This window comes from Hippocampus comes, unplaced genomic scaffold (assembly GCF_001891065.2).
Source record: "Hippocampus comes isolate QL1 unplaced genomic scaffold, H_comes_QL1_v1.1 scaffold10, whole genome shotgun sequence".
Classification (NCBI taxonomy): Eukaryota; Metazoa; Chordata; class Actinopteri; order Syngnathiformes; family Syngnathidae; genus Hippocampus; species Hippocampus comes.
Window position 1 is genome coordinate 70,237 of NW_017805001.1, and position 24,857 is coordinate 95,093.

The following is a 24,857-nucleotide window of genomic DNA, read 5'->3' on the forward strand; positions in this document are numbered from 1 at the left end:
TTTGAAATATATGACATGTGGAGCACATTAAAAAAAATCAATTTAAGAACATTTGAAACAATATCTTTGTATTGTGAGGGGCGCTCTGATTTCAGGCTGTCCTTGAAGGCAACATCAAGATAGGTCAAAACAGAGGTGTGCAAAATACAGTACCTACCTACAAACCCCCTCCCCCACACCCCTCCGCCGTCACAGCTCTTGGTGGTCCTCTTGGAAAGGTGACATGCCACTTCGATGCTAACCTACTCCAATTTCTTGAAGAATCTTGACATACTGTATTTAATTGAATCTTTTCTTTATAGAGTATAATGGTAAATACTATTCGGTTTTTGGAGTCAGACTAAGAAACTAATAAAGTCAACAGCACATGTTTGAAACAATAGTTGTTTTTTTTTTAATGGTTGATGCAACGTCCTGCTAAGGCCCAAACTCTTCCCCCCCGAAAAAGTACTTGAAGGTCAATCAGTCCTTTGCATTTTTAAATGGCTGAAAATTGAATTCAAACATACCTAAATAAATATGTGTGTTTGTTGTAGGAAGTCAGGGGAGGAGAGAAGGGGTAGAAGGCCTGCGGGGGTCAACGAAAACAAGAGTTCTAATTAAAGGCAACTTGAAAGAGAAAAAAAAAAAGGGAGGGTGGGGGTTAAAAAAAAAAAAAAAAGAGGTTTTCTCCATAAAAATGGTTTTGCTCTTCCCGAAAAAATGTAAAGAGAAGAAAATGGGGGTGGCATAGAGGTGGTGGGGGTAGTTTTCTTTTTTTGGGGGGTGCGGGGGGAGGGGGCGTTCCTCAGCTCTTTCACTCCATGTCAAGCATTTGAGAACTGAGGAGGAACGGCGCCACCATCTGGTTAAAAGCTTTGGTCACAGGGCTGACGGGGTGATGGCGGTGAAGGGCCTTTTGTGTGATGGCCTCCTATCAGAGCCCGTGCATGTGCGCACAAACTCTGGGAATTCTATGCTGTTTGGGTTGGGGTGGGGCGCGCGGGGAGCGGGGGTGGGGTACTTGTAACGCAAAAAATGTCCACCAGAGGGGCTTCAAGCATGGATTTGCGAGCAAGGGAGGGGGACAATACAGTCTCGTCCTTATGGCCTAGCTGAAGCATTTCTGGACTTTTTTTATTTTGTTTTTTTTTTTAAAGCAGAAAACCCCAAATGCCGCAGGCCACCTTCACTCCTGGGCTTTGACACCAACCACCAGCAGTGGAAAGGAGAGGATACCTCTTCTCCTCAAGATGGATGCTATGAGTAGGAGGGTGTCGGATGTGCGGGCGGGGTCTCAGTTGGAGGCGCTGCTGTTTGAGGAGCTGGACGTGGAGGCCACCGCCATGGCCGAGTTGCCCGAAGAGGCCACTGACTTGCGGATGTGCGGCATGAGGAAGGGGTCGTTGGACAGCTGGTGCACGTCAATGCGGTCCTCCTTCCGGTACACTAAACAGCGTCGGATGAACGCCTGCGGGAGCGCCGAGGCCAAAACGTGAAGATAAAAACAAACGCAAAAAAAAAAAAAAAAAGACAGAAGAGGAAATGTTCCTTACCTTAGCTTCTGGTGTGACGACTGGTTTGGGTGGGAACTGCACGTCGGTGGCCTTCAGAATGGTGTTCTCCTGCAGGATGTCCTGCTGAGACTGGTTGTGGCCAAAAGGCTTTACGGGAAAGTAACGGAAAATTCACTTATTAATCGCTGAACTGATCAAGACACCATAACTGAATAAATAAATAAAGCCAACCAAGCAACCGAAATTAAGCAGTCCCCCCCACTATACTCCAGCCAAATTGCAGCCTTTGCGATTTGAAAATGGCATTACAATGTCGATTTCAAATTGGCCAATTGTTCAGCCCTGCATGCAACAGATTCGCGATGTCATCATGACAATTTCAAAACGTGTGTAAACTGTGTTCCTTACCTTACGGCCATACAAGCACTGGTAGAAAATGACCCCTACGGACCACACATCCACCTTGTTGGAGATTTTGGGGGGCTCCTTTCCGACTACGAAACACTCAGGGGGCAGGTACCTGAAGGTTGAAGATGGCATGAGAACGGAATTTTAAAAACAAAATAAATAAAAGCCCACGTCCATGTCCGGAAGCTTTCGTCTCACCAGTACGTGCCGGCCCCCTGCGACGTGAGCTCCATGCCGTCTACAGAGTTGTAACTGTCGTCATCCATGATCTTGGATAGGCCGAAGTCTGTGATCTTGATCTCGCCGCACGCCGTGCCGTTCACAAGCAGGATGTTACCTGAATCATTTGACATTTTAACACCAACAATAATAATAATAATAACAACAACAACAACTTTGCTTATAGTGCTTTTGTGGGAACAAATGGTGCTTAACAGAATTTCAAGGGGTAAACGGCTCTTTGCATATCATCTTTTATGTTGGCAAAAATAAAGTTCTTTTTTAAAAAAAAAAAAAAAGGCTCCAGGCAGTGTTTGCAAGACTTTTCCAAACTAACCAGGATGGACATAACATAGCCCTAACTCTAATCCTAAAAAAGACGAGCTTCATCAATACTCCTGCGCTGACGGTATTGATGGGAATGTGAGTTAAGAGGCGCAAGTAACCCTCACCTGGTTTAAGGTCGTAGTGGATGATGGGCGGCCGGATCTCGTTGAGGTACTTGAGGGCGTTGACAATCTGCATGATGATGGAGCGACCTTCCTTCTCGGACATCAGCTTGTGCTGTTTCAAGTAGAAGTCTAGGTCGTTGCCCTCGCAGTACTCCAGGACTGTGCAAAACCTGCCAGCAAAAAAAACCCCAAAAAAAGCAGGGGCCGGATGAAGAGAAAGTTGCTCAAAAGGAACAATTGCATCTTCCGAGACAATACGAGTGACTTTACGAGTCTGTGTCGAGCGAGAAGTAGTCGTAGAGTTTCACTATTCGCGGGTGGTCCAGCTCTTTGTGGATTCTGTATTCTCTGCATGCGTGTCTGAAACAAACAAACACAAACGCGGGTTACGCGACACGTGGGGAAGGCCCGTTTGTTGGTGGTGGCGTGTCACTCACTTGTGGTAGTTTTCCTTTTTCTCATCCCTCCAGTTTTTGTTGAGCTGGTGGATTTTGACCGCCACGTACCTTTGCTCTGTTAAATCAAAGGCCTGAAAGAGAAAGTTTAGGGAGGAGACGTTTAAGTTGAGAGAGGTCCTCATTTATACTTCAAATCAACAAGGGATTTTGCTAAGAGTTCTTAGAGTGGAACCTTGAAGGTCAGAAAAAAAAAAAATCTGCAGAATACTTTAGCCTCAGAGTTTGCATGAGATATCAGCGGTCAGTACGAGACCACCGTTGAATTCAGTTCAATTCGTTCGTTGAAGAATTAACTGTTTACGGTATTTGTGCTTTTGCAATCTTCTAATGAATCTCTCTCTCTCTCACTTTGTAGACTTCGCTGAACCCCCCGCGTCCGAGTAAATGGAGAAGCAGGTATCGGTCGTTTAGCGTCGGGTGGTCTTTGAATCTGCAAGCAGGAGAGCAAGGTGAGTATCCAAGCAACACGCAAGGCCTTTGAGGGTGGGCGTCAGAGGGAGGAAATCCTACTGGGAGTTATCCTCGTTGTGGATTCTTTTGAGCTCGCGAATGTGCAAGTTGCGGACTCGCTCCAACCTCTCCAGCTCCGCCTGGATCTCGGCCTCCTCCTGCAAAAGATGACGAAGACGCGTCCTTGCCCGTGACAGCTTCGTTACCCTCGGATGTCACGCGAGCGAAGCATTACCTTCTTAAGATGGCCCAATCTTAACTTGAAGATTTCCTCTTGCTCGTGGTACTCGGCCTGCGATAACCTGCAACGAGAAAACAAGTCAGGAAAAAAAGTTAAAAAGAAGGAAGATCGTCCATTTAAAAGCAAACCAAGCTGCATTTGCATACGTTTCGCTCTCCGTGCCGTTGGCTTTGCTTTTGCGTTTGTTCTGTTCCAGGTTGGGCGGCGGCGTCTGGGCCATGGAGGGCGGCTTGCGCTTGGCCAGCAGTTTACGTTGCCGCTCGATATCTTCCCGCTGCGAGTTGATGCGCTCCTGTTGCCTGTGGAGGTAAGCGCAACACACCAATAAAAGGGGGGACATGTCGTGGAAAAATGCCTGGCATCTGTGCACCTTCCATTCAGCTTATTGGCGCGTTACGTATGGCAAACTTAACTCATTCAATCCCAGCCATTTTCACTGGAGCAACCCCCTCAATCCCAGCGTTTTACTGGATTTTGACTGATCTTGCAAGGCCCACAGAATATTTGGTTTTATGCGATATAAACATGGAGCCTACCAAAATAAAGTTTGGACTCTCTTCCTCAGCAGAAAAAAAAATTGTTTCTGTCTTTTCCATTCTTCAGCAATCGTCATTACAAAATGGCAAAGTTTCATGGAAATGGCGATTCTTGGGCAAAAAACTGAGAAAAAGAGCTTTTTGTAAAAACATGCATTTCAATCACGTGAGGCACCACTGCCACCTACTGGTCGCTTTTTTACATGATTTACAATGCAAACGGCTTACTCTCATTCACAGATTGCATCAGACCCTCCTCCTCTCTATGACACACAAAAAAAAAAAAAAAGACTTAGAGTACAAGTACGTCCTTGGTAGGGGGGGCCTAATTTTAAAAAGACGTACAAGTACGTCTTGTGGAATGAAAGAGTTAAAAAGCCTGCTGTCCATTGATCACGCTCTCCTCGCACGGAAGCCGAGCATGGTTCTAATCGCGCGTTGCCACTTACTTGATGAGGTTCTGGAAGGCGTAGCCGTCCGTCCACTGCTCGGTGAAAGATGCTCCGTGTCGGACCGTGGTGAAGTGGCCCAGCCGAAGGCGGTCCTGCATGCTTTTGTCGCGGCACGCCATCTTCTCCTGCTTGGACTGTGGCGCAAGACAAACGCCAATCAATCAATCAATCAATCAATCAATCACAAGGTGGAGCAAGGTGGGGTGGAGCAGCACTTACTTTTTCAATCAGCAGCTTCTTGGACATGGTCACGCACTTATTTAAGCGCTCTTTATATCGCTCTAGCATCCTCTGCTGCTCGTCAATTTGTCTCCGCAGGTCACAGTTAGCCTGCAGCACACAAGTAAGGGGAAGATGAAAAAGGGAATGTTTGAGGAGTCTTCTGAGAGGCGGGGCGGGGGCGGGGGTGATATTATTTGTACCCGCAGCAAATCGTCGATACGTCCCTCCTTCTTCTCTAGGTCGGAATTCTTGTTGTTTTCCATTGCGATTAGCCTCTCTATGGTAAGGTCGGACTATAGGGTGAAGTGCAAAAGGGGAGGGGGGGAAAAAAAAGGGGGGTGCTTTGGTGAATAGAGGAGAATCAATTAGTAGCAAGTCAACTCAAGTGAGGCTCTTCAGAAGTACCTGTGTGGCTTTGTGGAGCAGGTAAAGGGCGACTGGTTTCAAAGAGCACGACGAGTGCTCTGTATTGGCTGAGCCCACTGACGACGGGCTTCCCTGTTGCACCTGCCAAATAGAGGGCGGGGGACGCTCTGTTAGGATTTTTTTGCAGCACTTATTCCAGCTTTAAGACTCCAGGATCAACATTCCCGCTGTCACTTTAAGACTGAGGAGGACTATGATTTTACAGGTGAGTATTTGGAAATGTTACTTTAAAACTAACTATAACATTAAATAGAGGTGACCCCACTCGCACCGCCCCGATCAACAACTGCAGTCAGAAATATGTCAAAGGAACTCCGTGTGAGCCCTCCTGGTTTCCGAACAAGCGTGGAAGAATAGAAACGGCAGGTAAGAAAGAGAAGTGCACAGACGCTCACCGTGACGGGCGGGTTGGAGAGGGAATGCTGCGGGGAAGAGCGGATCACCGGTGGGATCCCCCTGGCGGGGCTGGCACCGGGACCGCTGCCTCCCGCAAACTAGACAGCGAAAAGGAAAAAGAGAAGACAGGAAAGCGGTTGAGCGGGAAAAGGATGAAACGAGGCTAAAACGAGAGAGAGTTTTTGACACTCACCTCAAAATAATCGCTAATTTTATGCCCCCTTGTTCCTGCTTTGCCTGACGAAGAAGATGCACGGAGTTAGCGGACAGATACAAATTCAGGCATTTGAAGACAAAAACGTTCCTTTTTTCCCCCCCTTCTGCATGTGTATTTCTTTAATTCCTGCAAGACTGTATCAGCATTTGTGTTCAACTAAACAGGCCAACTTTTCACAATGAGTCGGTAAATTTGTGAGTAATTTGAGGTGAGGTTATGCTTAATATGCTCGGCAGTGGCACCTTGACGAACAGTTGCACGAATGACAGGATTTCAGAGGTATGAGCCGATGCTTGATAGGCCAGTAATGAGGATTTTTTTCCTTAAGGATGATACATTTTCACGGAAACTATAATGATAAATGACAATATCGATGGTTTTTTTTATGCCACTATCATGAAAATAGAACATACGATAATTCAAGTTTCACTTATATTTATTTATTATAATTGTCTTTTCATTGTCAAGAATGTAGAACGTTGGCATTGAAATGTAACTTTTTTTCGGCAATTTGTAATGCCCATGCAAAAGTATTTCCAGTGGGGTGTGTTCAATTTCAATGTGATGGAAGGTGCAGTCTCACCTTGGCTGCCATCAAGGTGGTCCGCTTTCCGTTTTCGGACTCTCTGGTCATTTGCCTTTTTCTCTGGAGTCTGCGGGGAGTGAAGTGAGTCCATTTATGACAGTCATGTATTCAATGGATACTGTACGTGCCCAGAATAAGCAAACAGAAGGAACGACTTACGAACCTCAAGCTCTTTGTCACTGAGCGAGCCGACGCTGCACAAACTCTGGTTGGACGACTCATTCTGACTCTGGCCCGAGCCCTGGTAAGAAAAGCCATTTTATCACTCGGGCTTACGGTCATTTAACATTGCGGACTGGATGCCGTGAGCACAAACTGGTGGAAAGTAAAAAGCTGAGGCTGCCTTGTTGCTATGGGCGACCGTGCGATGCCTCAGCTCTTCCCCGGCTTGTCACTCAAACAAATCACATCAGAATTCCGCAGGCACTGCCCGATGTGAGGGGGAGAGCGACTTTGTCATTCAGAGCACACAAGCGCTCTCTCGCTGAACCCTCCCTAAAATGGCTCCCTCAACATTAGACATGCTGCCAAGGATGTATTTCATTGTCACCTTTTACCAAAAAAAAAAAAAAGTGTCAGCTTTTTTTGCCTGGAATTACCAGGCATTTCATCAGACTTTTGTCAACAGAAAAACTGCTCAGGATTTTACTGATTATTTTTTTAATCCCGCAAAACTTCAACTACATCTTTTATGACCCAATATGAAGATGAAGGTCAAGAACAAAACTTGTTTGTGACATCTGACTTTTCGGAAGAAATACCCAAATGCAACTTTCTGTGATTAGTAGACGCCTCCTTAACACACAGAGCACCTCTCATCAAACGGGGTGGCAGAAGGCCGCCATTTTCTCTGCGGCGCCAGCAGCCATGCCATGCTGCGGGCTCAAGCTCTGCCTATGGTTGGCACACAGCCCACCGCTGGCACAGAGTCTCCTTCCTGAAACCGTTCCAGGATCACCTTCCGCAAAGACGAGGCAACAACACTGCCACGCCGCCTCACTCGCACCTGCTTGTCACTCAAACAAATCACATCAGAATTCCGCAGGCACTGCCCGATGTGAGGGGGAGAGCGACTTTGTCATTCAGAGCACACAAGCGCTCTCTCGCTGAACCCTCCCTAAAATGGCTCCCTCAACATTAGACATGCTGCCAAGGATGTATTTCATTGTCACCTTTTACCAAAAAAAAAAAAAGTGTCAGCTTTTTTTGCCTGGAATTACCAGGCATTTCATCAGACTTTTGTCAACAGAAAAACTGCTCAGGATTTTACTGATTATTTTTTTAATCCCGCAAAACTTCAACTACATCTTTTATGACCCAATATGAAGATGAAGGTCAAGAACAAAACTTGTTTGTGACATCTGACTTTTCGGAAGAAATACCCAAATGCAACTTTCTGTGATTAGTAGACGCCTCCTTAACACACAGAGCACCTCTCATCAAACGGGGTGGCAGAAGGCCGCCATTTTCTCTGCGGCGCCAGCAGCCATGCCATGCTGCGGGCTCAAGCTCTGCCTATGGTTGGCACACAGCCCACCGCTGGCACAGAGTCTCCTTCCTGAAACCGTTCCAGGATCACCTTCCGCAAAGACGAGGCAACAACACTGCCACGCCGCCTCACTCGCACCTGGTGAAGAACTATTTCAGCATTCCTCCTCGGCCTTCATCGCTACCCGCCCACCTCCCCCCTTTGCACTCCCATCCCGTCTGTGGCCTTCTTGGCAGGCACCGCCACTTGTATATGCAGGCACTACATCATGAGCAAGGGGGGGAGTTGTCATGTCAGGCCAGCCAAAACACACACATATACGAGGCGTGCCACACAAAGGAAGGCCACTGAGCAAAAGGTACGTCACGGCAAAAGTCCTAAGGAGCAAGAGGAGACCTCCACTGACCTTAGCCACGCCAACCCCAGTGAAGCGAGCCTCCAGCAGCTCCTGCCGCCGAGGGTCCAGGCTGTGCAGTTCTTCCATCATGGCTGCGGACACAAGAGAGCACAGATGAAGAAGCGGCGGCCGCCGTCGCCGGGGTCCCGCACGATCAAGCGGCAAGCTACGGATCATTGTTTCAAAACACATAGGATACGATGAGTCACAGCACAGCTGTGGATACCAAATAATTCTTCATTTGACTCATCCCAAAATATTTCCATGTCTTCTGTACAAACACTAGAAGATAAAGGCGATATGCATCCACAATGGAGGCCTGATTTGGGGAATCACTGCTTTTGGTATTTAAAAAAAAAAAAAAAAAAAAAGATGGTATCATCATGTGAGAACTGCCCGACATTAAATTACAGGCCCAAGTTACATGCAGCTGGAGCTACCTATCAAAGGTCACACAGCTGGAGGACAGCTGGCAGGGTAATGTACAGAAACTGATGGACATGCATGTGAATATTTTGGTTATTTACAAAAGGTAACAGTGACACGACAATAGACATCAGTTTACCGGATGAACATTATCTGACATAAGCTCACCTATGGCTTGCATACATTAAAGCAACATTCAGCACACAGGTCAATTCTTGAAATAGTTTTTATTTTTTAGGGCGAGGGGATGAACAACTCCTAAAGTGACTATGGAAAAGTAATTGTTGACGATTGGCATTATTAACAAGATAGTTAGCCGGCTTCATAAACGAGCTAACTAGCGCCCCCCCCCCCCGCCCTCCCTCCCACAACACACGTTAGCATAGCAACCCCAGACGCTAACACAAATTATAAATAATATTCAAACTTGAGGTTTTACTGAGTTACATATCCACGGGCGTGACAAACATGGGTGATGAAGAGGGAACGTGTGAATATACCCGTTCAAATGTTTAATGGAGACGCGTGAGACGAGATGAAGACAGCCGGCTAGCGTTAGCTTGCCTGTCCTAAAAGAAGCATCTTCCGAGTGGTGTCAGGATGTTGGTGCCACGACGCTCGAATCAACGTAGCATCTCCCACCTCAATTCTTTCACTCGACAACCTCGGGCGAGATACTCACTGCACTCGAGCGTTTCCTCGCTCCTCGGGGTCTGTCTTAATCCCCGGGTGGCGTCCCCGTTGTTTCCCCCCGGTGCTCGTCAGTCCCTCCCGTTATAGGCCGCATCCACAGCCTCGGGCCTCGCGTGACGCTTGTGAGAGAGGATCGTACGGTAAACTCGGGTAAGGACGACGGCCGGATTCCGACAGTGGATTCCGACGGAGGATTCCCCCACCCTCCGCTCGGGAGGCCTCGGCAGCTGAGGGTATCCCGGACCCGCCTTTGAGCACTCCTTAGGCGGGGATCCCCTTCACGTCCCCCTCGCCGAGCACCATAACTGTTGTGATATCGCGTCTCCCCGTCCACACAATGGCGACCCTGGAGTTATTTGCCCCCCACCTCTCTCCAGCAGGTATAAATGATGTCTTTAAAGCTGCCGTCAGTTAACCCCTACTTTTTTCCTCCCCCTGTGGTGGGGATGCTTTTATGGTCCAGGGCGACCAAAACAAAGTTGGGCGATGCACGTCTTCTTCCTTCCTTCCTCGTATAGAATTCAATATTGCCCTTTCGAAAAGTTGGTGTTTCAGTTAAATCCGGATCGATTCGGTTCGGTTCTCCAGGCGTTTTTTTTTTTTTTTTTTTGCAATGTAAACAATAATCACCCAAATCTCATAATGTCTCGTGAGATTGTGTCAAGTAGTAAGCGGCTGTTCCTGCAAATCTCGTGCGGACCAATAGCTGATCTGCACACAATACAATTAAAGCAGGCAGTCAGTGCATGTAGTGATGCCAAAGTCGCCTTTGCTCTCAAAACACATTTTCTTCCGATGCAATTAGTCCCCTGCCCCTCAAAACAAAACATTTACTGACATTTTTATTAATCTCGCATGTACAAAAGGTTCAAATTAGGCCACGATATTCCAAAATATTGCTAAAAAAACACAATCCGGGTGAATAGAAACACTTTCTGAAGTTCGTAGAACAGAGAACAACACATGATGGCAGCTAATGCAGCAATGGGTTGGTATCAAGTTGTGGTGGTTTCCTCCTCTGGTTTCCGCCAGTACTTGCACTGGATCCACACCCTATACATGGTGAGCTGCTTGCCGCGGTTCACCTGAAGCCTCCGATCCACCATGTTCTGCACTTTCTCCAGCCCGGCCTCAGTGAATATGTCATGCAACTCGTCTAGAACCAAGAAGCACACTGATATAATCATCTACTATATGGAGAGTAATTCATAATTTATTATTTTGCAGCCGCAACCCCTGAATGGACAAGCCCAAAATTGCAACTAAAGTTACCTTGTGTAAAGAAGTACACCCTGGTTCCATCGCCACGGACGTAAAAGTTCTCTGACAGACACCGTCCTTAAAATAATAAAAAAAAAAAAAAATCATAAAACATACATGATCTATTATATATCAAATTCTTTAGCACTCAATATTTTTGAATATCCCCTTCAGGGATCCTAATCACAAACAAATTGTGGTTTGAGTCATTTCTATTACGTATGTTGTTTTGTCTACTTGCCTTACAAATAAATTCTAAAATCTCACAAATTTTGCAGCGACTATAAATGTTTTTTTTAGAGTGTGACAACATATCTCATGAGTGCATTTCTATGGTCATGACAATGTCAGGGTACGTCTATTTGATTGACGTTATATTGCGCCTTTCCTAATTGCCCGTCTAAAGTTTCACATTTCCCAGTTTCCTGCAATGCGACATCAGGCCAACTCACCTTTCTTAAAGCGCAGCTGTGCCATATCGTAGCGTCCGTAGTCCCGCAGCAGCATCACCCCGCCGGGCTTAAGCAGCCGTGCCAATCTGCCCACAGATGCCCGCATTCTAAAATGAAAAAAGAAGCGACATGTTGTGCCTTAATTTCCCAAGAAATGACGACAAAGTGGTTAACTTCCACACTCAAGGACCACATTTAACTTTTAAATGGATACATGCGGTTAGTCACTTACAGTTTGGAGTTAGCCTAGGCAGTTTTCAATGACATAAATGAATAAAAATAAATTCATTTTTACTAGTCGATATCAAGGGAAAAAATGATTAAATGATTACAACAAATGTAAATGCATGGTGAGCCGGCCATACTTTGCTTAGGCAGTAAAAAGAAGGCATCCATACTTGTCGGGATGCAACGCAGAGAGCACGAAAATGAGCACCACAACATCAAGGCTTCCATCCGGGACGGGATAGGCAGCGCTGTCATCGCTGAGGTCGCGCACGAAGGCGAAGCAGCGTCCGGCGTCGTACTCCGGGTTAGTCTTGAAGGCGAGAGAGAGAGAGACGTTATTGACTTAACAATGAAATTTTATTGATGCGCTCTTACCTTGACAAGCTCCACAGCTGTACTGGAGAAATCGCAGCAGTACACAAAAAGTCCTGGGTCGCTGTCGGGCAAAAAAAAAAAAAAATTGGTTCATTTCAGTGGCATAAATATATATTTGAAATACTTGCAGTAAATTGAGTATGGACTTGATCATGGAAGGAATTAAACGTGCAAGTTAAGGTAACAACGTTTGTCGTCCGCTCTCACTTATTGGTCTTCAAGATGGGAAAAACCGTGTTGCCAACACCACAACCGACCTGTCAAAATAAACAAACAAAAAAAAACCCAACACTGCTGCATTCTGTTCAATATTCTGTTATGAAGTTAGAATATGAATTAAGCAGCAAAATGCACCCGTTTTGAACCATCTCAGGAGGCAGCCATTTTGACATTTGCTGTCAAGTGAAAATATCGTCCTCTGTTCCACCCGTTCTAATTACAGGCTTATGAGGGGATAGTGAGACATTTCAAAGTTTACACTGTCAAAGCACAGACGAGCAGCTCACCTCGAGAATTCGATACGTTGCGGAAGAACCCGGGAAGTCAGTCAGATTTAAGCGGGCGACATCCCCACTTGGATCCAAACTGGATTGAGGACTGTGATGTATTCCCGCGCTATCAGGATTGGCACGTTGGTCGTGGAGGTATGCTGGCGCCAACTCAGGGAACTCAGTGAAGAGCCAGTGGCGATCTTTGAAGAAGCGGTTCTCATGGATTGTGTAGAAATCATTCCAGTACTCGTTAGCCCGGCTGTCAAAGTCCTCTGGGGGGAATAGACAATGCAAGGGGTGAGGTTATGTTGATGACATTCATTTTTCAAAATGTACTGCAATGAAAAAATGCGATCATCAGCGACTAGTCAACATCGAATATTTTAATCACACTTCAAAAAAACCTTTAATTCGTGCAACCGCTACTGACTACTATCAATGCTAATCTTCTTCATAATGTGAATATTTATTATTTAACAATTGCTATAATATCATACCAAAGGGTGGGCCTAATATTGCATGAGGGAAAAACAAAAAAACAACAAAACACCCTAACCATTGTTTAAGCTATTGAACTGATGTCCCTAATGACCAACACATCAACGAAACATGATTGTCACATTTCAAAGTTAAACCTTGTTTCTCCAGAGGCAGAGGTTGACTATTCTCTTGTACTTTGCTCTTGGCAGCTGCTTCTTGCTCCTCAGTCCACTCCACATTGTCCCTGTTGACATATTAGAGATATTTAAAACGTATTTTCTGACTTTTACGTTCGGTAATAAAAGTAGTTGGTGGTATAGGAGCATTTAAGGCCAAAAGGACTGCTTGCCTCTCCCAAAACATGAACGTTTGGCGGCCAAAAAGCCGGCGATTTAAACCCTTTCCGGGTGCAATTCACCCACCACGCGTTGTGCTGGAAAACCTGCCGGGGGTCCGTAAGAAAACGAGTCCCGAACTGAGGTCGCTTCTCTTCGGTAGCGGACGACTGTGACAGAATGTGAATGGATCCGCGGCCACCGTCGGCGGCCGTGCCGGGCGCCGCCATGTTGAAAAAGGACAATTGAGACATTCATGGGCTAACGGAAATTTTAAAACAACTGTTATTTCGGAAATTTCCTACAAATTATTTAGAAAAAATAACTAACACAAACCTTTCAAATAATCGACACTTCCTTCTAGATGATTTTATAATAATACTTGATGAGATATTATACTACGTATCGTTTGAGCGAAGCCTTTGCCTGATTTACTTAAACGCCTCAAATAAAAGTTGGCAATGTATCCACTAGAGGGAGACGTTTCCCACAAGTGGATAACAGAAGATTCGAGGATTGTTGTTTCAAAAAATGAATAATAATCACAACAATAATAATGATAATAATAGTGATGATGATGATATACCTCTTGGAAAATTATTTCTGAAAACATGCAAAGACTGACGTTTATGTAGAACTGAAATGAAGAGCTATAGCGTTTAAATGTTTTACAGCATTTCAGTTTTCTGTTTATGTTGAACTGAAATGAGGAGCTACAGTATAGCGTTTAAATGTTTTACAGCATTTCAGTTTTCATGATTTATGTTGGGGCGTGGCTAAAACGGTGCACAGTGACGCACTTAAGGATCTGGCATCAAATTTTCCAAAGTTGTTAACAACACTCTTTTCTGTGGTGTATCAAATTTATAAAGCATTACTTTTCACTTACTGGGACTCTGTATGTGATTATGGCAAGCTTAAAATGTATGGCCAATGTGAGAAATATTGCTAACAACAGATTTTAGAAATCAGATTTCCAGAGAAGTCATGAGAAAACTGGAAAAAAACAATTCACATTGTCAAGCATTTATTGGCATTTACACCCACATTTTTAAAAAACATCATACAATGCTGCATTTACGGCTAACCAAAAAATGTTGAGCACATTAGTGATGGCAGTTTTCATTTTAAAATAACTTACAGTAAATGTATTTATTCAAACCATTAACCAGTTTTCAGACAGGTCTTAAACAAAGAGAGCTGATGCAGCACAAAGAAAATCGTGACACATTTGTAAACAAACAAGTGCAAACTTTATACATATGCATACAGCAGACGTGATGAGATTTTTTTTAATTGCCTTTCGCTTTAAAACAGGGTTGCTTTTTTTAACTGTACAAGCTATCAGTCCTTGTAGACAGCAATAAATATGGTTGCGCTTCAGTGGCTGGCGGCGTGTCGTAACTGGTTCGCTGCAGGGTGCGTACATTTGGCGTGTGGTTGAATCCCAAGTGCTGCAATCAGCTGGAGGAGGCGCCTCTGTACGCCACATTGGTGAAGGTGGACGTCGCTCCTTTGTACAGTGGATTGTTGGCCTGCGAAATAAAAAGCAGTTTCATGTGAAGAGGAGAACTCATGAGTGCTGAACTGCCAATAAGCAACAAGTGCAACAGCGGTTTGAGGAACGTTTCGCAAATGAAGCTGTACACTTAAGTCAGTCGCTGCCAAGGACGTTTATATTCGTCAGCCGGAATACAAGCATATCGTGCCACTCACTGATTATTATTTTTCTCACCGTGTTCCACCTGGCTTTGGCTCGTTCCTTCTCAAACCTGTCGTACTCCCTCCGGTCATGGATGGTGATCAGCAGCTTCCAGATGAGGAGAGCCACCAGCCCCAGGAGGAGGATGGCGCCCGCCACGGCCGACAGCACCACCAGGGTGTCAGGACCCTGTGGACATTCTGAGCAAGACAAAAGGATAGGCGGGTGAAAGTTCTCTTCGGTTCAACCATTGCAACAAAAAGTTGTTCAGGCACAGAAAAAAATGACAATAACCTGGCTCTTCAATCACAAACAAGATGGATTTGCCACTTTCGTCTTCGTAATACTGAAAGTGCTCCACGCAGTCATTCTCATCCTTGTACGAGCAGTTCACGGCATTCTTTGAGAGGAACTCTGCGTGACAAACAGATCGAGGTTGAACATGTCAGAGATGCATTGATTAAAGAAAAAAAAAAAATTCAAGATGCAGGCGTTCTCACCGAGTTGGGTCACGACTCTGATTTCGTCCCTGCAGATGCGACTGCAGCTTTTGTCTTTGGTGTACTGGCCTCTCTTGAAGTGCTGACACTCAACACACTCCCTGCATATATATGTTGATGAAATATTTAGTCCCAATTTCAAAGGCTTGACGCACAATAATTTATACACAAAAATTATATTTTATTTATTAGTAACTAAGTCTGCAGCCTTCACATATTTACTTTTTGATGGTGCACGAGTCAGGGCATGTAGGACACTTTTCGCAGGTGGCGCCATAGGCCCCCGGCTGCGTGCATTGGCACACGCCACATTCGCAGCTGCCGCGGCCGCTGCACAGCAGGCCGATGCTGGACATGCAAGTGTCGATGCGCGTGGTGCAGTTGCAGTTGTCACCCACCCAGCCGGCATCGCACTGGCAGAAACCGCAGCTGCACTTGCCGTGGCCTGCGAGAGATAGAACGCTTCCTTTAGCCGTTTGCATCCGACGACACCATCAAACCTTTGATTTGTGTCATTGTATGTGTATGTAAATAAAGAATTAGGATTACAGTCAAAGGTGACGTTATCCTTTCGGAACACGGGATTGTATACGTAATAATATGACGAGGGGTTTATAGATTTATATGTTTAACAGGCACAACAGTCCTCTAAGGGAAATGATAAGTATGATGTCGAGGCTGCCGTTTTAAAGCAACAATGGTCCCATAATGTGGGATTTCAAGCAGATGTGCTAATGTTGCTAACTCAGTCGTGGGCTAGCACAATAGAGTCGTTTATAGTTGAGAAACCGTTATTAAAAAACTTTTATGAGCACCTTGAAGGTCATTCATCTGCTCACAAAGGATCGCTTGAACATTGTATGTGGTCCACTTAGTCATATGATTGAATGTGTTGTCATTCTGTTGAAAAGGATGTTAGCATTAGCGCTCAGGGAGTACAGCGGTAAGAAAAAAAACACGGTGTTCACTCGCTATATCACAGTTCACCCTTTGCAGCCTCGCTGTTTCATGGATTCTATTTTGTCATGCTTTTTTTTTTTTTTAACAGTAAAATACAGTTTTGTAAATGCAAAAAAAATACAGTGTAATGAAAAAACATAATTGATGACGGAAACATTTATGATAAACAAAACCCTTCTGTAGACAACAAAAAAGAAACAATGAAAAAAACCATACATAATAATTTAAAAAATTAACCACAATAAATGAATTTATTGTGGGTATATTTTGGAACGTACCCCCCCACCTCCCGCGATAAACGAGGGAACACCGTAGAGCAAAGGTGTCCAGGAGATGTGCGATTATTGTGATTTAAACTAAAAGAAACAATCTATTCATAGTATCACGTTCAGCACCAGCTGGGAACATTTAGAAGAGCAAAAAGTGGCGTGAATTTCCGCCGGATTCGTTGCAGACTCCTTATCTGCGTGTGCGTGTGTGCGCGTGCGTGCACGTATCTGCATGTCAGATGTGCGTGTGGGTGTCGAAAGAAAGGCTGTTTCTTTTTTTATTCATGCTGTTGGTGTTGGCTCACCATGCCGCTTAAATGTTTCGACACATCATTTGTGGTCCATTGTGAGGACATTCCTATTTAATCTGATAACATATGAGCAGCTAAAGACTCTCAAGCCACGCCTGCTCTTGTTTTATGGTTGGCGGTCGTCCTTGTCCCTGTTCGTGAAATAAAGCTGTGTGTGTTCTTTGAAACAGTGAAGCACGTTCAGGCTAGTAGACGTGGACTTTTCTTATCACTGCATGGAGTAGTCAGTCATTAACTCATCATCATTCGCCAATTGTGCTGGCCTTTAAAGTCCCTGTAAAGGGAAAAATAAATGCCTGAATATGACACACAACAATGAAGAGTGTTGTTAAGAACCGCTTGAATGATTAAAAAAAATAAATCAACAATATATAAAACGAGTCTTCAAAAATATGAAAAATCAAGCCCTTCTCTCCCCTCTCAAACCAGGCAGCCAGGGCCTGCTCAAATGTCAACTGTCAATCAAACACCGTGATAACGACCCGGAAAAAATGGATACCACATGTTTGAGCTACAAAATATATCCCTTTAAAGCTTCAGCTGGCCAGAATATAATTATCTTTAAATATGTACAGGATACAGTATTCGGAAACAAATCTGAGGCTTCACTTCACGGCGTCTGGCTCAGCAAAGAGCGGCTACATACATATCAACGGGCTTCCCGACAAAGACAGGAAGTGTCCAATTGTTAAAGTGACAACGGTATGCATGAGGACACTTCCCGAGATGCCAGTTAAGTGAGGCAAAAGGAAGAAGGTATCATTCCAAATCCGTCTCATAAAACGGGCGAGCGTGTTCGAGAGAAGGTCGGTAAAAGGTGATAGAGGGACATTAAGAACACAATGTGTAAGGAGGGCGTGAAAGGAGGGGTTGTACTCTTTTCCTGAGGAGGAATGCAAAGTGTTTCACTCACTCGCCTTCACATTTATGGGCCCTGAGGGATGGGCTTGCTTGCTGGCTCCTGCAACTCATACAGACTCAAAACACACTTCAGGGAAGGAAAATGCCTTGGCTGCCTTCACGCCGAGCGTTGCACCAAACAAGCCATTTTATGATCCTGCAGGGCAATAAAGCTGTACATTTTTTTATGAAAAAGGAATATGATGACATGAAAGTTTTTTTATGTATCAACAGGCCCGGAGTGAGTCATCGAGACAACCGAGTGAGTTCCCAGTGGGCCAGGCTGCTATGCAATATGTGCTGCTGGGTGCCGCTATTCTGGCCCGTAGACTAATTTCCGCCTACGCACGGATCCATTTTGGAATCGGCAAATAAAGCGCGCTTGCGATATTTGAATCACTATGATATAGTAAAATTGTATATCTGCATGAAAACATTGTGAACTGAAGTGGGCCAGTTTGAGCCTGCATGGGCTGAACCTAAATCCCATTCTGGCCCCATGTATCGTCACAGTGCGACAGGTGGAGAAAGTTTCATCGTCGGGAAGAGGAAGAGGAAGAGCTTATTTTCCTGATAGCTTTGGCACGAGTGTGTATGCTGGGATCAGGAAAACTGCGGAAAGCACGCCGTATTGAATGCAAGCAAAAAACGGAGGGGAATGAGGCAACATGGCGGCTGTTGGTAAGGATAGGTGATACGAGAATGGATCGCTGCAGCCAAGTGGAGACTGTGGAGTGTAATACTGCAACGTCCAGAGCTACAGCATTTATTTTTATTTTTACAAATACCCGCATTACTTCTGTCTCTCCGGCACACGCACTCACCCGAGCACAGCGCCCCCTTGAAGCGCAGGCAGTTGAAGTCGTCACACTCGCAGTGTTTGCCCCACACTTGGCCAAAGTCGCTGTCGTGACACGAGCACTGTCCGCACAGGCAGTCGCCGCGCCCATTGCAGACGGGGCTCCCGGGCTTGGGCACGCACTTGGCATCGTCAGATGGGCTGTAGTCCTCTAAGGAGCACTCGCAGTGAGGGCCCAGCCGCCCGGCGTGGCACTGGCACACTCCGCACTCATAAGTGCCGTTGCCGTTGCTGCAGGACGGGCTGTCGGCCTCGGCATTGGCCTCGCAGTCGCACGCGCACGCAAAATCCACTGTGACCTCCAGAGAGTCCTTGAATCCTAAAGGTTTGATGGTGAACGTCTGAGTCTTCTCCTGTGGGCAGCCTCGCAGTTGAGCCTCCACATTGAAAGACACCTGAAGACGAGAGTTGTTTTGGGATCGACACCAAGATCAACATTGTATTGAAATCAGCATTTCAACATACCGTGTCTCCAATCTTGAGGCCAGAGCAAGACTTGAGACCGGGGATGACTTCACCGTTCAGGCAAGTGGCGTTGAAAGACAGATTCAACTCCTCCGGAACGCCCAGAAGCTCCAGCTCCACTCTAGAGCGAATTTTCTGCACCCAGATGATCGTTAATCACAATTTGGAGAATTTTGAGGGAACGCTCCGGGAAGTACTTACCGCGTACGCTGCCTCAATGAGCTCAATAACATTCCCCGAGTCACCAGACAGCTTTCCCACGGTGGTGCCTGGAATGAGCTGACTGTATTCCTGGAAAAAAAAAAACAAAAAACGCTATGGATAAGGTGACGGTTCCTGTTTTTTTCAAATTCAAACAGTGTTTCCACCTTGTAGTGCGGCACCACGTAGTCTGTCACGGCAAAAATCAAGTTGATGTTGTTTTCTGACATTTTCTCCGTCGAAAAAAAAAAAAAAACGGCATGGATAAGGTGATGGTTCCTGTTTTTTTCAAAGTCAAACAGTGTTTCCACCTTGTAGAGCGGCACCACGTAGTCTGTCACGGCAAAGATCAAGTTGATGTTGTTTTCTGACATTTTCTCCGTCAGAAGCGCCAAGGAGGGATAGTCCTGGAAAACAGGCGTGCGTCAAAAAAAACAGTCGGAATCCACTGGCTGATACAAGATGTATATGGGAGAAGTAGTAAGGTGTTGGTCTCGTCAACCGTGCCTATCGATGTAGCAAAGTACGGCATATTCGGCTTTGTGACATCCTCTTTCAAACCGGCCCCCCCCCGTAAAAGTGTGCCTTTTATTTTGAAAGGATTCTTTACCAGCAGGGTGGATTTGTTGTAGACATTGTCACTATCCAGGTGACACTGTCCATCATTGGGCTGCACGATGCCGGCGAAGCGTCCATCCAGGGCGATGTGCGTTTTGGCGTCGGTGGTGAACACCAGAAGATGCGAGGCGTCCGGACGCCAACCGATTTTGTCCTGAATGATGACCAGAGAGAGGTAAGGCACGGAACGGTGGAAACGCTCCAATTTCTGATCCTACCTTGCACACGACTGCCTGCATGATGGCATCAAATCCGCCCTCCGGGGCGTCTCTGTTTCGCGACACCTGCTGCTTCTTCACTTCCTCTGTGAAACGGGCCACCTTACCCGTGAGGGACAGCACGTGTTTGAAGCCAAACTGGGCCTGACAGTCGTCGTGAATCCTTTGGGATTTTGTCGAGAAGACTTCGTATAACAGAAAAAGCCTCCGTTTCTCTCGGATCAACGGACTTTTGGCATCACTCACCCATGGCAAGGGTTGTCGATGGCCTCGGGGGGAGCCATGTACATGTAGGGCGACACAGTCTTGTCCACGAAGGCTCCGAAACCCATGCGCAGGTTACTGGTGGTCTTGCCCATCGTCTCGGCCAGCTCGTTGCCCAAAGTACGCAGGCGAGCCAAGTCATCCTTCATGGAGAAAGAAAGATCCATCAGGTAGTAGAGGTCCACTGGGTAGTCCTCCACTTGTTTCACGCTGACGGTGAACCTCATGGAATCACCTGCAAAGAAGCGAGATTATAGCACGGACGGGGACTGCGGTTCGAGGCTCTAGACTGAGGTCGCGTTTGCTCCACCTGGCCTGAGCACCATACGAATTTTCTGAGGCTGTATCTGGGTAACGGTTTCCCCCGCGCCTGAGGCTTTGTCGCTTAGTGCCTTGTCCTCCAGCACCGCCAACGTGCTGGCGGGTGACTCCAGAGCTTCGTCGGAGCAGCCGCCGTCCAGCAGGTTTTGCTTCAGATCGCAGCGGAAAACTCCGGAGCCTCCCATCCCAAAGGTCTGGAACACAAGACAATTTCTTTGTCGTTGAAAGACACCCTGGAAATGGCCACGTTGACCCTAATGTGACAAATGGCATAAAATTGGCAGATTTCCAGAGATTGTTGGAGCTTGGCTTTGTGAGACTCTGTCTCCCTAAATTTGAGGTTGCTAAAAGAAACTGTCTTCAAGGGAAGATTTTTTTTTCTCTGACCTTGTGGAATAGAGTTTTGTGTTTTATGGCACAGCGGTTGGGAATCCCTGTTTTACTGTACCTCTTGAGAGCACCACGCACAGCTGGGGTCAACTGTCAAACATTGCTGACACGTCGTGACTCCTCGCGACGTGCACACGTTGGACCCTGTTGGGACAATCACACACACACAAAAAAAAAAAAATGACATCAGTTGCGGCGCATTTCCCGCTGCAGAGTGGCATTTGCATTTCCTCAATGATTCAGTTCCTTAGAGCGTGTGTGAGCAAGATATCCCTCATCACGCACAAGCTGCCTTTCAGGAGAGTGCTGAACAAACATGCCCATGGAGGGATGACTAATGGATCCTTACAGACGAGAACTTCGTGCATGACGGAAGAGTGGACTTTTTGGTCTTGCAAGAAGTCACATTGTGGTTTTTATAAAACATTGAACATTCCTAACTTTTATGTAAGTTGACCACTGGATAATAAAATATTGTTATTCTTATTTTTATTATGGCAGGGGATACATTCCAGATCCATGTGCAATCGGTGAAAATCTGCAATACAGAGACGCAGTATAATGATTTTCCTTCTAGTTTAACCCCTTCCAAATGTTTTAAATACATCTCAAAGAGACTTTTCAATCGCAACAATAAGTTGCAAGCGTAAAATGTATAGAAAGTACTGTATGTTCGATAGATTTCTGTGTACATGCTTGTGCCTTTAAGAGGCGGAGCCTTGCAGGGTGGCACATGATGTTGGCGAGTCAGTGTGAGCGTCTGGCCGTGAGCTGTGGCTGACAGCGGCTCCAAATTAAGTGAAAACCATGGCTCCCCTTTCCTACACACAAAGGCGTTACCGTCAGTTAACTTTAAGCATAAGTACACTGTAAAAAAAAAAAAAAAAAAAAAACGACAAACTTAGTGTTATTTGCAATTTCATGCAAATGGGTGTTGCTTTCCTTTTGATAACTTGACAGCCCCAGTCTGGAATGTAACACCGGTGATGAACAGGGTTTCACTAGACAGTTAAATTAAACTGGACATGGCTTTTCAAAAGACAGGGCAAAAAAAAAGTCTTAAAAACTCACCATCAAGTAAAGAAGTGGATGAGAGAAGGAGGCACAAGACAGCCAGCAACGTCCTCATGGTGAGTGCGGTTCACTCACTGGGAAGACTTTTCCTCATTCTTCCGGAACTGCTGCACAGTACACACACACACGGAGACACACACACACACACACACACACACACACACACACACACACACACACACACACACACACACACACACGCTTCTCCTTCCACAGCACATTCACCTTCACCTTCCGTCCTCCCCTACTCATCATCCAACCGTCTACGCCCTCTTTTCAACTTACCTTATTAGTACGTAAATACATGAAGTCAATCTGTTTCACAACGACGCGACATTGACACAAGTGGCCAGTGAATCACTCACAGGGTAGTAAATACCATTGGGGGGGCGTCGAGTAAACATAACCATATAAGGACATACTGTTGGGGTGTTTTTTTTTTTCCCTCAGACGATTTGCAGTGTGCAGCATTCAAGTTATGTAATGAGACAATCCTACATTATGAGGTATGCTCACACATTACTATATGATGAGTTCAATATTAAGCAGTTCATCTTGATTCAACTGGAAAGACAAAACCTGAATTTCACAATGGCATTCATCTGAAAGTAAAATAAAATTACATTGAAAATATCTGATCTTACGTATAAAAAAAAAAATAAGTGAAGGCCAAATAAAAGCAATATAAATAATACAAAACGAGGTATTAAAATATACAAATAGAAATATAATGTAAGAAAATAGAGTCTTAGATGCATCATTTAGGGAGTTTAGATGAGTGAAATGATATAAAATAAATAAATAAATAAATACGTCAATAAGTAAAAAATAAGTTACATTAAAAAAAGCAAATAAAATGCATCAAAGTGAACCTATCGTCTGGTCAAACGCTTTAAAATGATTGAACTACGAATACAATAGTATAAATAATACAATATATACTAATAAAGATAATGTTAATAAGAATTGTTCACTATTGTGTTCACTCCTGAGTTGACCAACATCATCAGCTGGCATCTTAAGTTATTTTATTACTGTTTATACTTTTTGTGGCAATTTTGTTAAGTTGCGTCGCTTTTTCTGATGTCAAATATTTGCTTTGGCTCAAAGAAGGTTGGAGCTCCACACTGCTCCGATACGGTATTGAACGTTATAATATCCCCACACTGTTTGCGCTTGGAGGTTGTGGTAGAGCCCCCCCTAGTGGTGACATCCTTTAACACAAGCGACATCTTCAATGAGACAGGATCGGAATCTGTCACTTAAGAATGGAAACAAATACCCGTACTTTTTTTTTTTTTGGTAAGTATGCCTCACACTCATTCGCTTTACTTTTAGCATTAAAAGAGACACAAAAAGTCTTCCGGTTGGCATTTAATAAACATGCAACCCAAACACGCAGATGCTTCTTGTCTGTCCATATCTTAAATCATTCATGCCGCCCACTCCCCATAGGCAACCAACCCCCCCTCCTCATGCTTTCCGGACGGTTGCTAAGCTACCGCCGGCAAGAAAAAGAAAGAGACGACGGAAATAGCGGAGTAAGTCGAGTAATAATAGTTGTGCTTGCCTTCACTCAGTGTGTGTGTGTGTCTGTGTGTGTGCGTGCGTGCGTGTGTGTGTGTGTGTGTGTATTGATGGGATGTATCGGCACCCTTTTGTTGGGAATCTCGCCCACAGATGAGTGGCCTTTCCGGAAGAGCACAGCACTGAATGAAGGAGCTAGACTGGGTCAGATGGCAGCCAATTAAGACTGAACAAGACAAGTGGAGGGAAAAGAGAGCCGGGGGAGCGTGGGGGAGGTCTCGCCCTGTGGGGTTATAGATCTCCGCTGAAGCCTTTAAGCGTTTCGCTCACAGCCAATCACTGCCATAACAGCGACGCTTTGATTAGAAAAGCAGGTGGGGAGTGAACGAGTGGGTAAAGGAGACGACGTGGCACAAATAAAATGCGCATCCCTGGAGCTGACCCACAGGGATGGAACCGAGAAAAAAAAAAAATTTTATATATATATTAAAACTTCGGTGTGGACTGGGGGATTTACAAGGAACCCCCCCCCTCCCCCACCCCCAGCATGCTTGGGGCCCTTAAGAAAGTCCCCCCGCCCCCAGATCGACACCACTGTTTCCGACTCTACCATCCTAATGAATTGGCACCTATCTTGGTGAGCGTGCCCCCTCCCATCCCCGCAGACCACCTGTAGCACCCAAACTGTCATGACGAGCTCTTCGATCAGGGACGCCGTCGCTTCATTTGCGTTGCTAGGCTGCCAAGTCCGTCCCGTTCAGCGCAAACAGTCTCGCGACCCCCGCATACCCGTCTAGTCGGCCTGAGCACCTCTGTTGGCCTCCAAAGTCCCCCTCCCTCGCAACGCCACCCCCCTCCAACCCCCTCCACTAAGTCTCAAAATAACTTCACCAACCATCTGTCACCGAGCTCCCGGGTCCGCTGTTGCTTGGAAACAAGTCTCACATCCGCCCGAAGGGGATGCATCCACAATATGTCTTTATGAAGTTTTGGACTCACGGTGGAAAGTTTGAGCAACAGGTTCAAGAGCGCTTCTGTGTTCCGGATCATTTTCATTAAAAAGGATTACATGAATAACGTGTGGCTTAATTTG

At 45.6% G+C, this 24,857-nt stretch overlaps 3 protein-coding genes across 7 annotated transcripts; all 3 read right to left on the reverse strand.

Annotated features, from left to right (window-relative positions):
- Nucleotides 1-31: 31 nt before the first annotated feature.
- tlk2 (tousled-like kinase 2) lies at nucleotides 32-10,302 on the reverse strand. 2 transcript variants are annotated; one of them, XM_019897445.1, is made up of 21 exons: nucleotides 9,554-10,302; nucleotides 8,455-8,537; nucleotides 6,723-6,800; nucleotides 6,557-6,626; nucleotides 5,950-5,993; nucleotides 5,756-5,854; nucleotides 5,340-5,441; nucleotides 5,135-5,227; nucleotides 4,932-5,042; nucleotides 4,710-4,846; nucleotides 3,871-4,023; nucleotides 3,719-3,785; nucleotides 3,544-3,641; nucleotides 3,382-3,463; nucleotides 3,013-3,104; nucleotides 2,846-2,935; nucleotides 2,576-2,745; nucleotides 2,103-2,241; nucleotides 1,905-2,016; nucleotides 1,536-1,643; nucleotides 32-1,450 (listed from the first exon to the last, which is right to left on the reverse strand). In XM_019897445.1, the coding sequence occupies exons 2-21, from the start codon at nucleotides 8,533-8,535 to the stop codon at nucleotides 1,277-1,279; spliced, it is 2,100 nt and encodes a 699-aa protein (XP_019753004.1). In that variant the 5' UTR covers nucleotides 8,536-8,537; nucleotides 9,554-10,302; the 3' UTR covers nucleotides 32-1,276. The 2 variants fall into 2 exon arrangements, with proteins under 2 accessions (XP_019753004.1, XP_019753010.1); XM_019897451.1 differs by lacking the exon at nucleotides 5,756-5,854.
- Nucleotides 10,303-10,390: 88 nt separating this feature from the next.
- Nucleotides 10,391-13,431, reverse strand: mettl2a (methyltransferase 2A, methylcytidine). 2 transcript variants are annotated; one of them, XM_019897462.1, is made up of 9 exons: nucleotides 13,273-13,431; nucleotides 13,006-13,094; nucleotides 12,386-12,642; nucleotides 12,087-12,136; nucleotides 11,880-11,940; nucleotides 11,675-11,814; nucleotides 11,277-11,383; nucleotides 10,837-10,902; nucleotides 10,391-10,720 (listed from the first exon to the last, which is right to left on the reverse strand). In XM_019897462.1, exons 1-9 carry the CDS (start codon nucleotides 13,413-13,415, stop codon nucleotides 10,560-10,562), a joined length of 1,074 nt encoding a protein of 357 aa, XP_019753021.1. In that variant the 5' UTR covers nucleotides 13,416-13,431; the 3' UTR covers nucleotides 10,391-10,559. The 2 variants fall into 2 exon arrangements, with proteins under 2 accessions (XP_019753021.1, XP_019753029.1); XM_019897470.1 differs by having other exon boundaries at nucleotides 13,200-13,292.
- A 764-nt stretch (nucleotides 13,432-14,195) lies between these two features.
- On the reverse strand, nucleotides 14,196-22,594 carry LOC109532691 (integrin beta-3-like). 3 transcript variants are annotated; one of them, XM_019897702.1, is made up of 16 exons: nucleotides 22,235-22,594; nucleotides 21,222-21,307; nucleotides 20,763-20,967; nucleotides 20,435-20,687; nucleotides 20,189-20,351; nucleotides 19,963-20,124; nucleotides 19,727-19,759; nucleotides 19,520-19,582; nucleotides 19,353-19,442; nucleotides 19,152-19,286; nucleotides 18,652-19,081; nucleotides 15,610-15,832; nucleotides 15,388-15,488; nucleotides 15,182-15,301; nucleotides 14,921-15,087; nucleotides 14,196-14,720 (listed from the first exon to the last, which is right to left on the reverse strand). In XM_019897702.1, exons 1-16 carry the CDS (start codon nucleotides 22,290-22,292, stop codon nucleotides 14,646-14,648), a joined length of 2,364 nt encoding a protein of 787 aa, XP_019753261.1. In that variant the 5' UTR covers nucleotides 22,293-22,594; the 3' UTR covers nucleotides 14,196-14,645. The 3 variants fall into 3 exon arrangements, with proteins under 3 accessions (XP_019753261.1, XP_019753269.1, XP_019753251.1); XM_019897710.1 differs by lacking the exon at nucleotides 19,520-19,582 and having other exon boundaries at nucleotides 19,664-19,759; nucleotides 22,238-22,593; XM_019897692.1 differs by lacking the exon at nucleotides 19,520-19,582 and having other exon boundaries at nucleotides 19,664-19,759; nucleotides 22,235-22,593.
- Nucleotides 22,595-24,857: the final 2,263 nt, after the last annotated feature.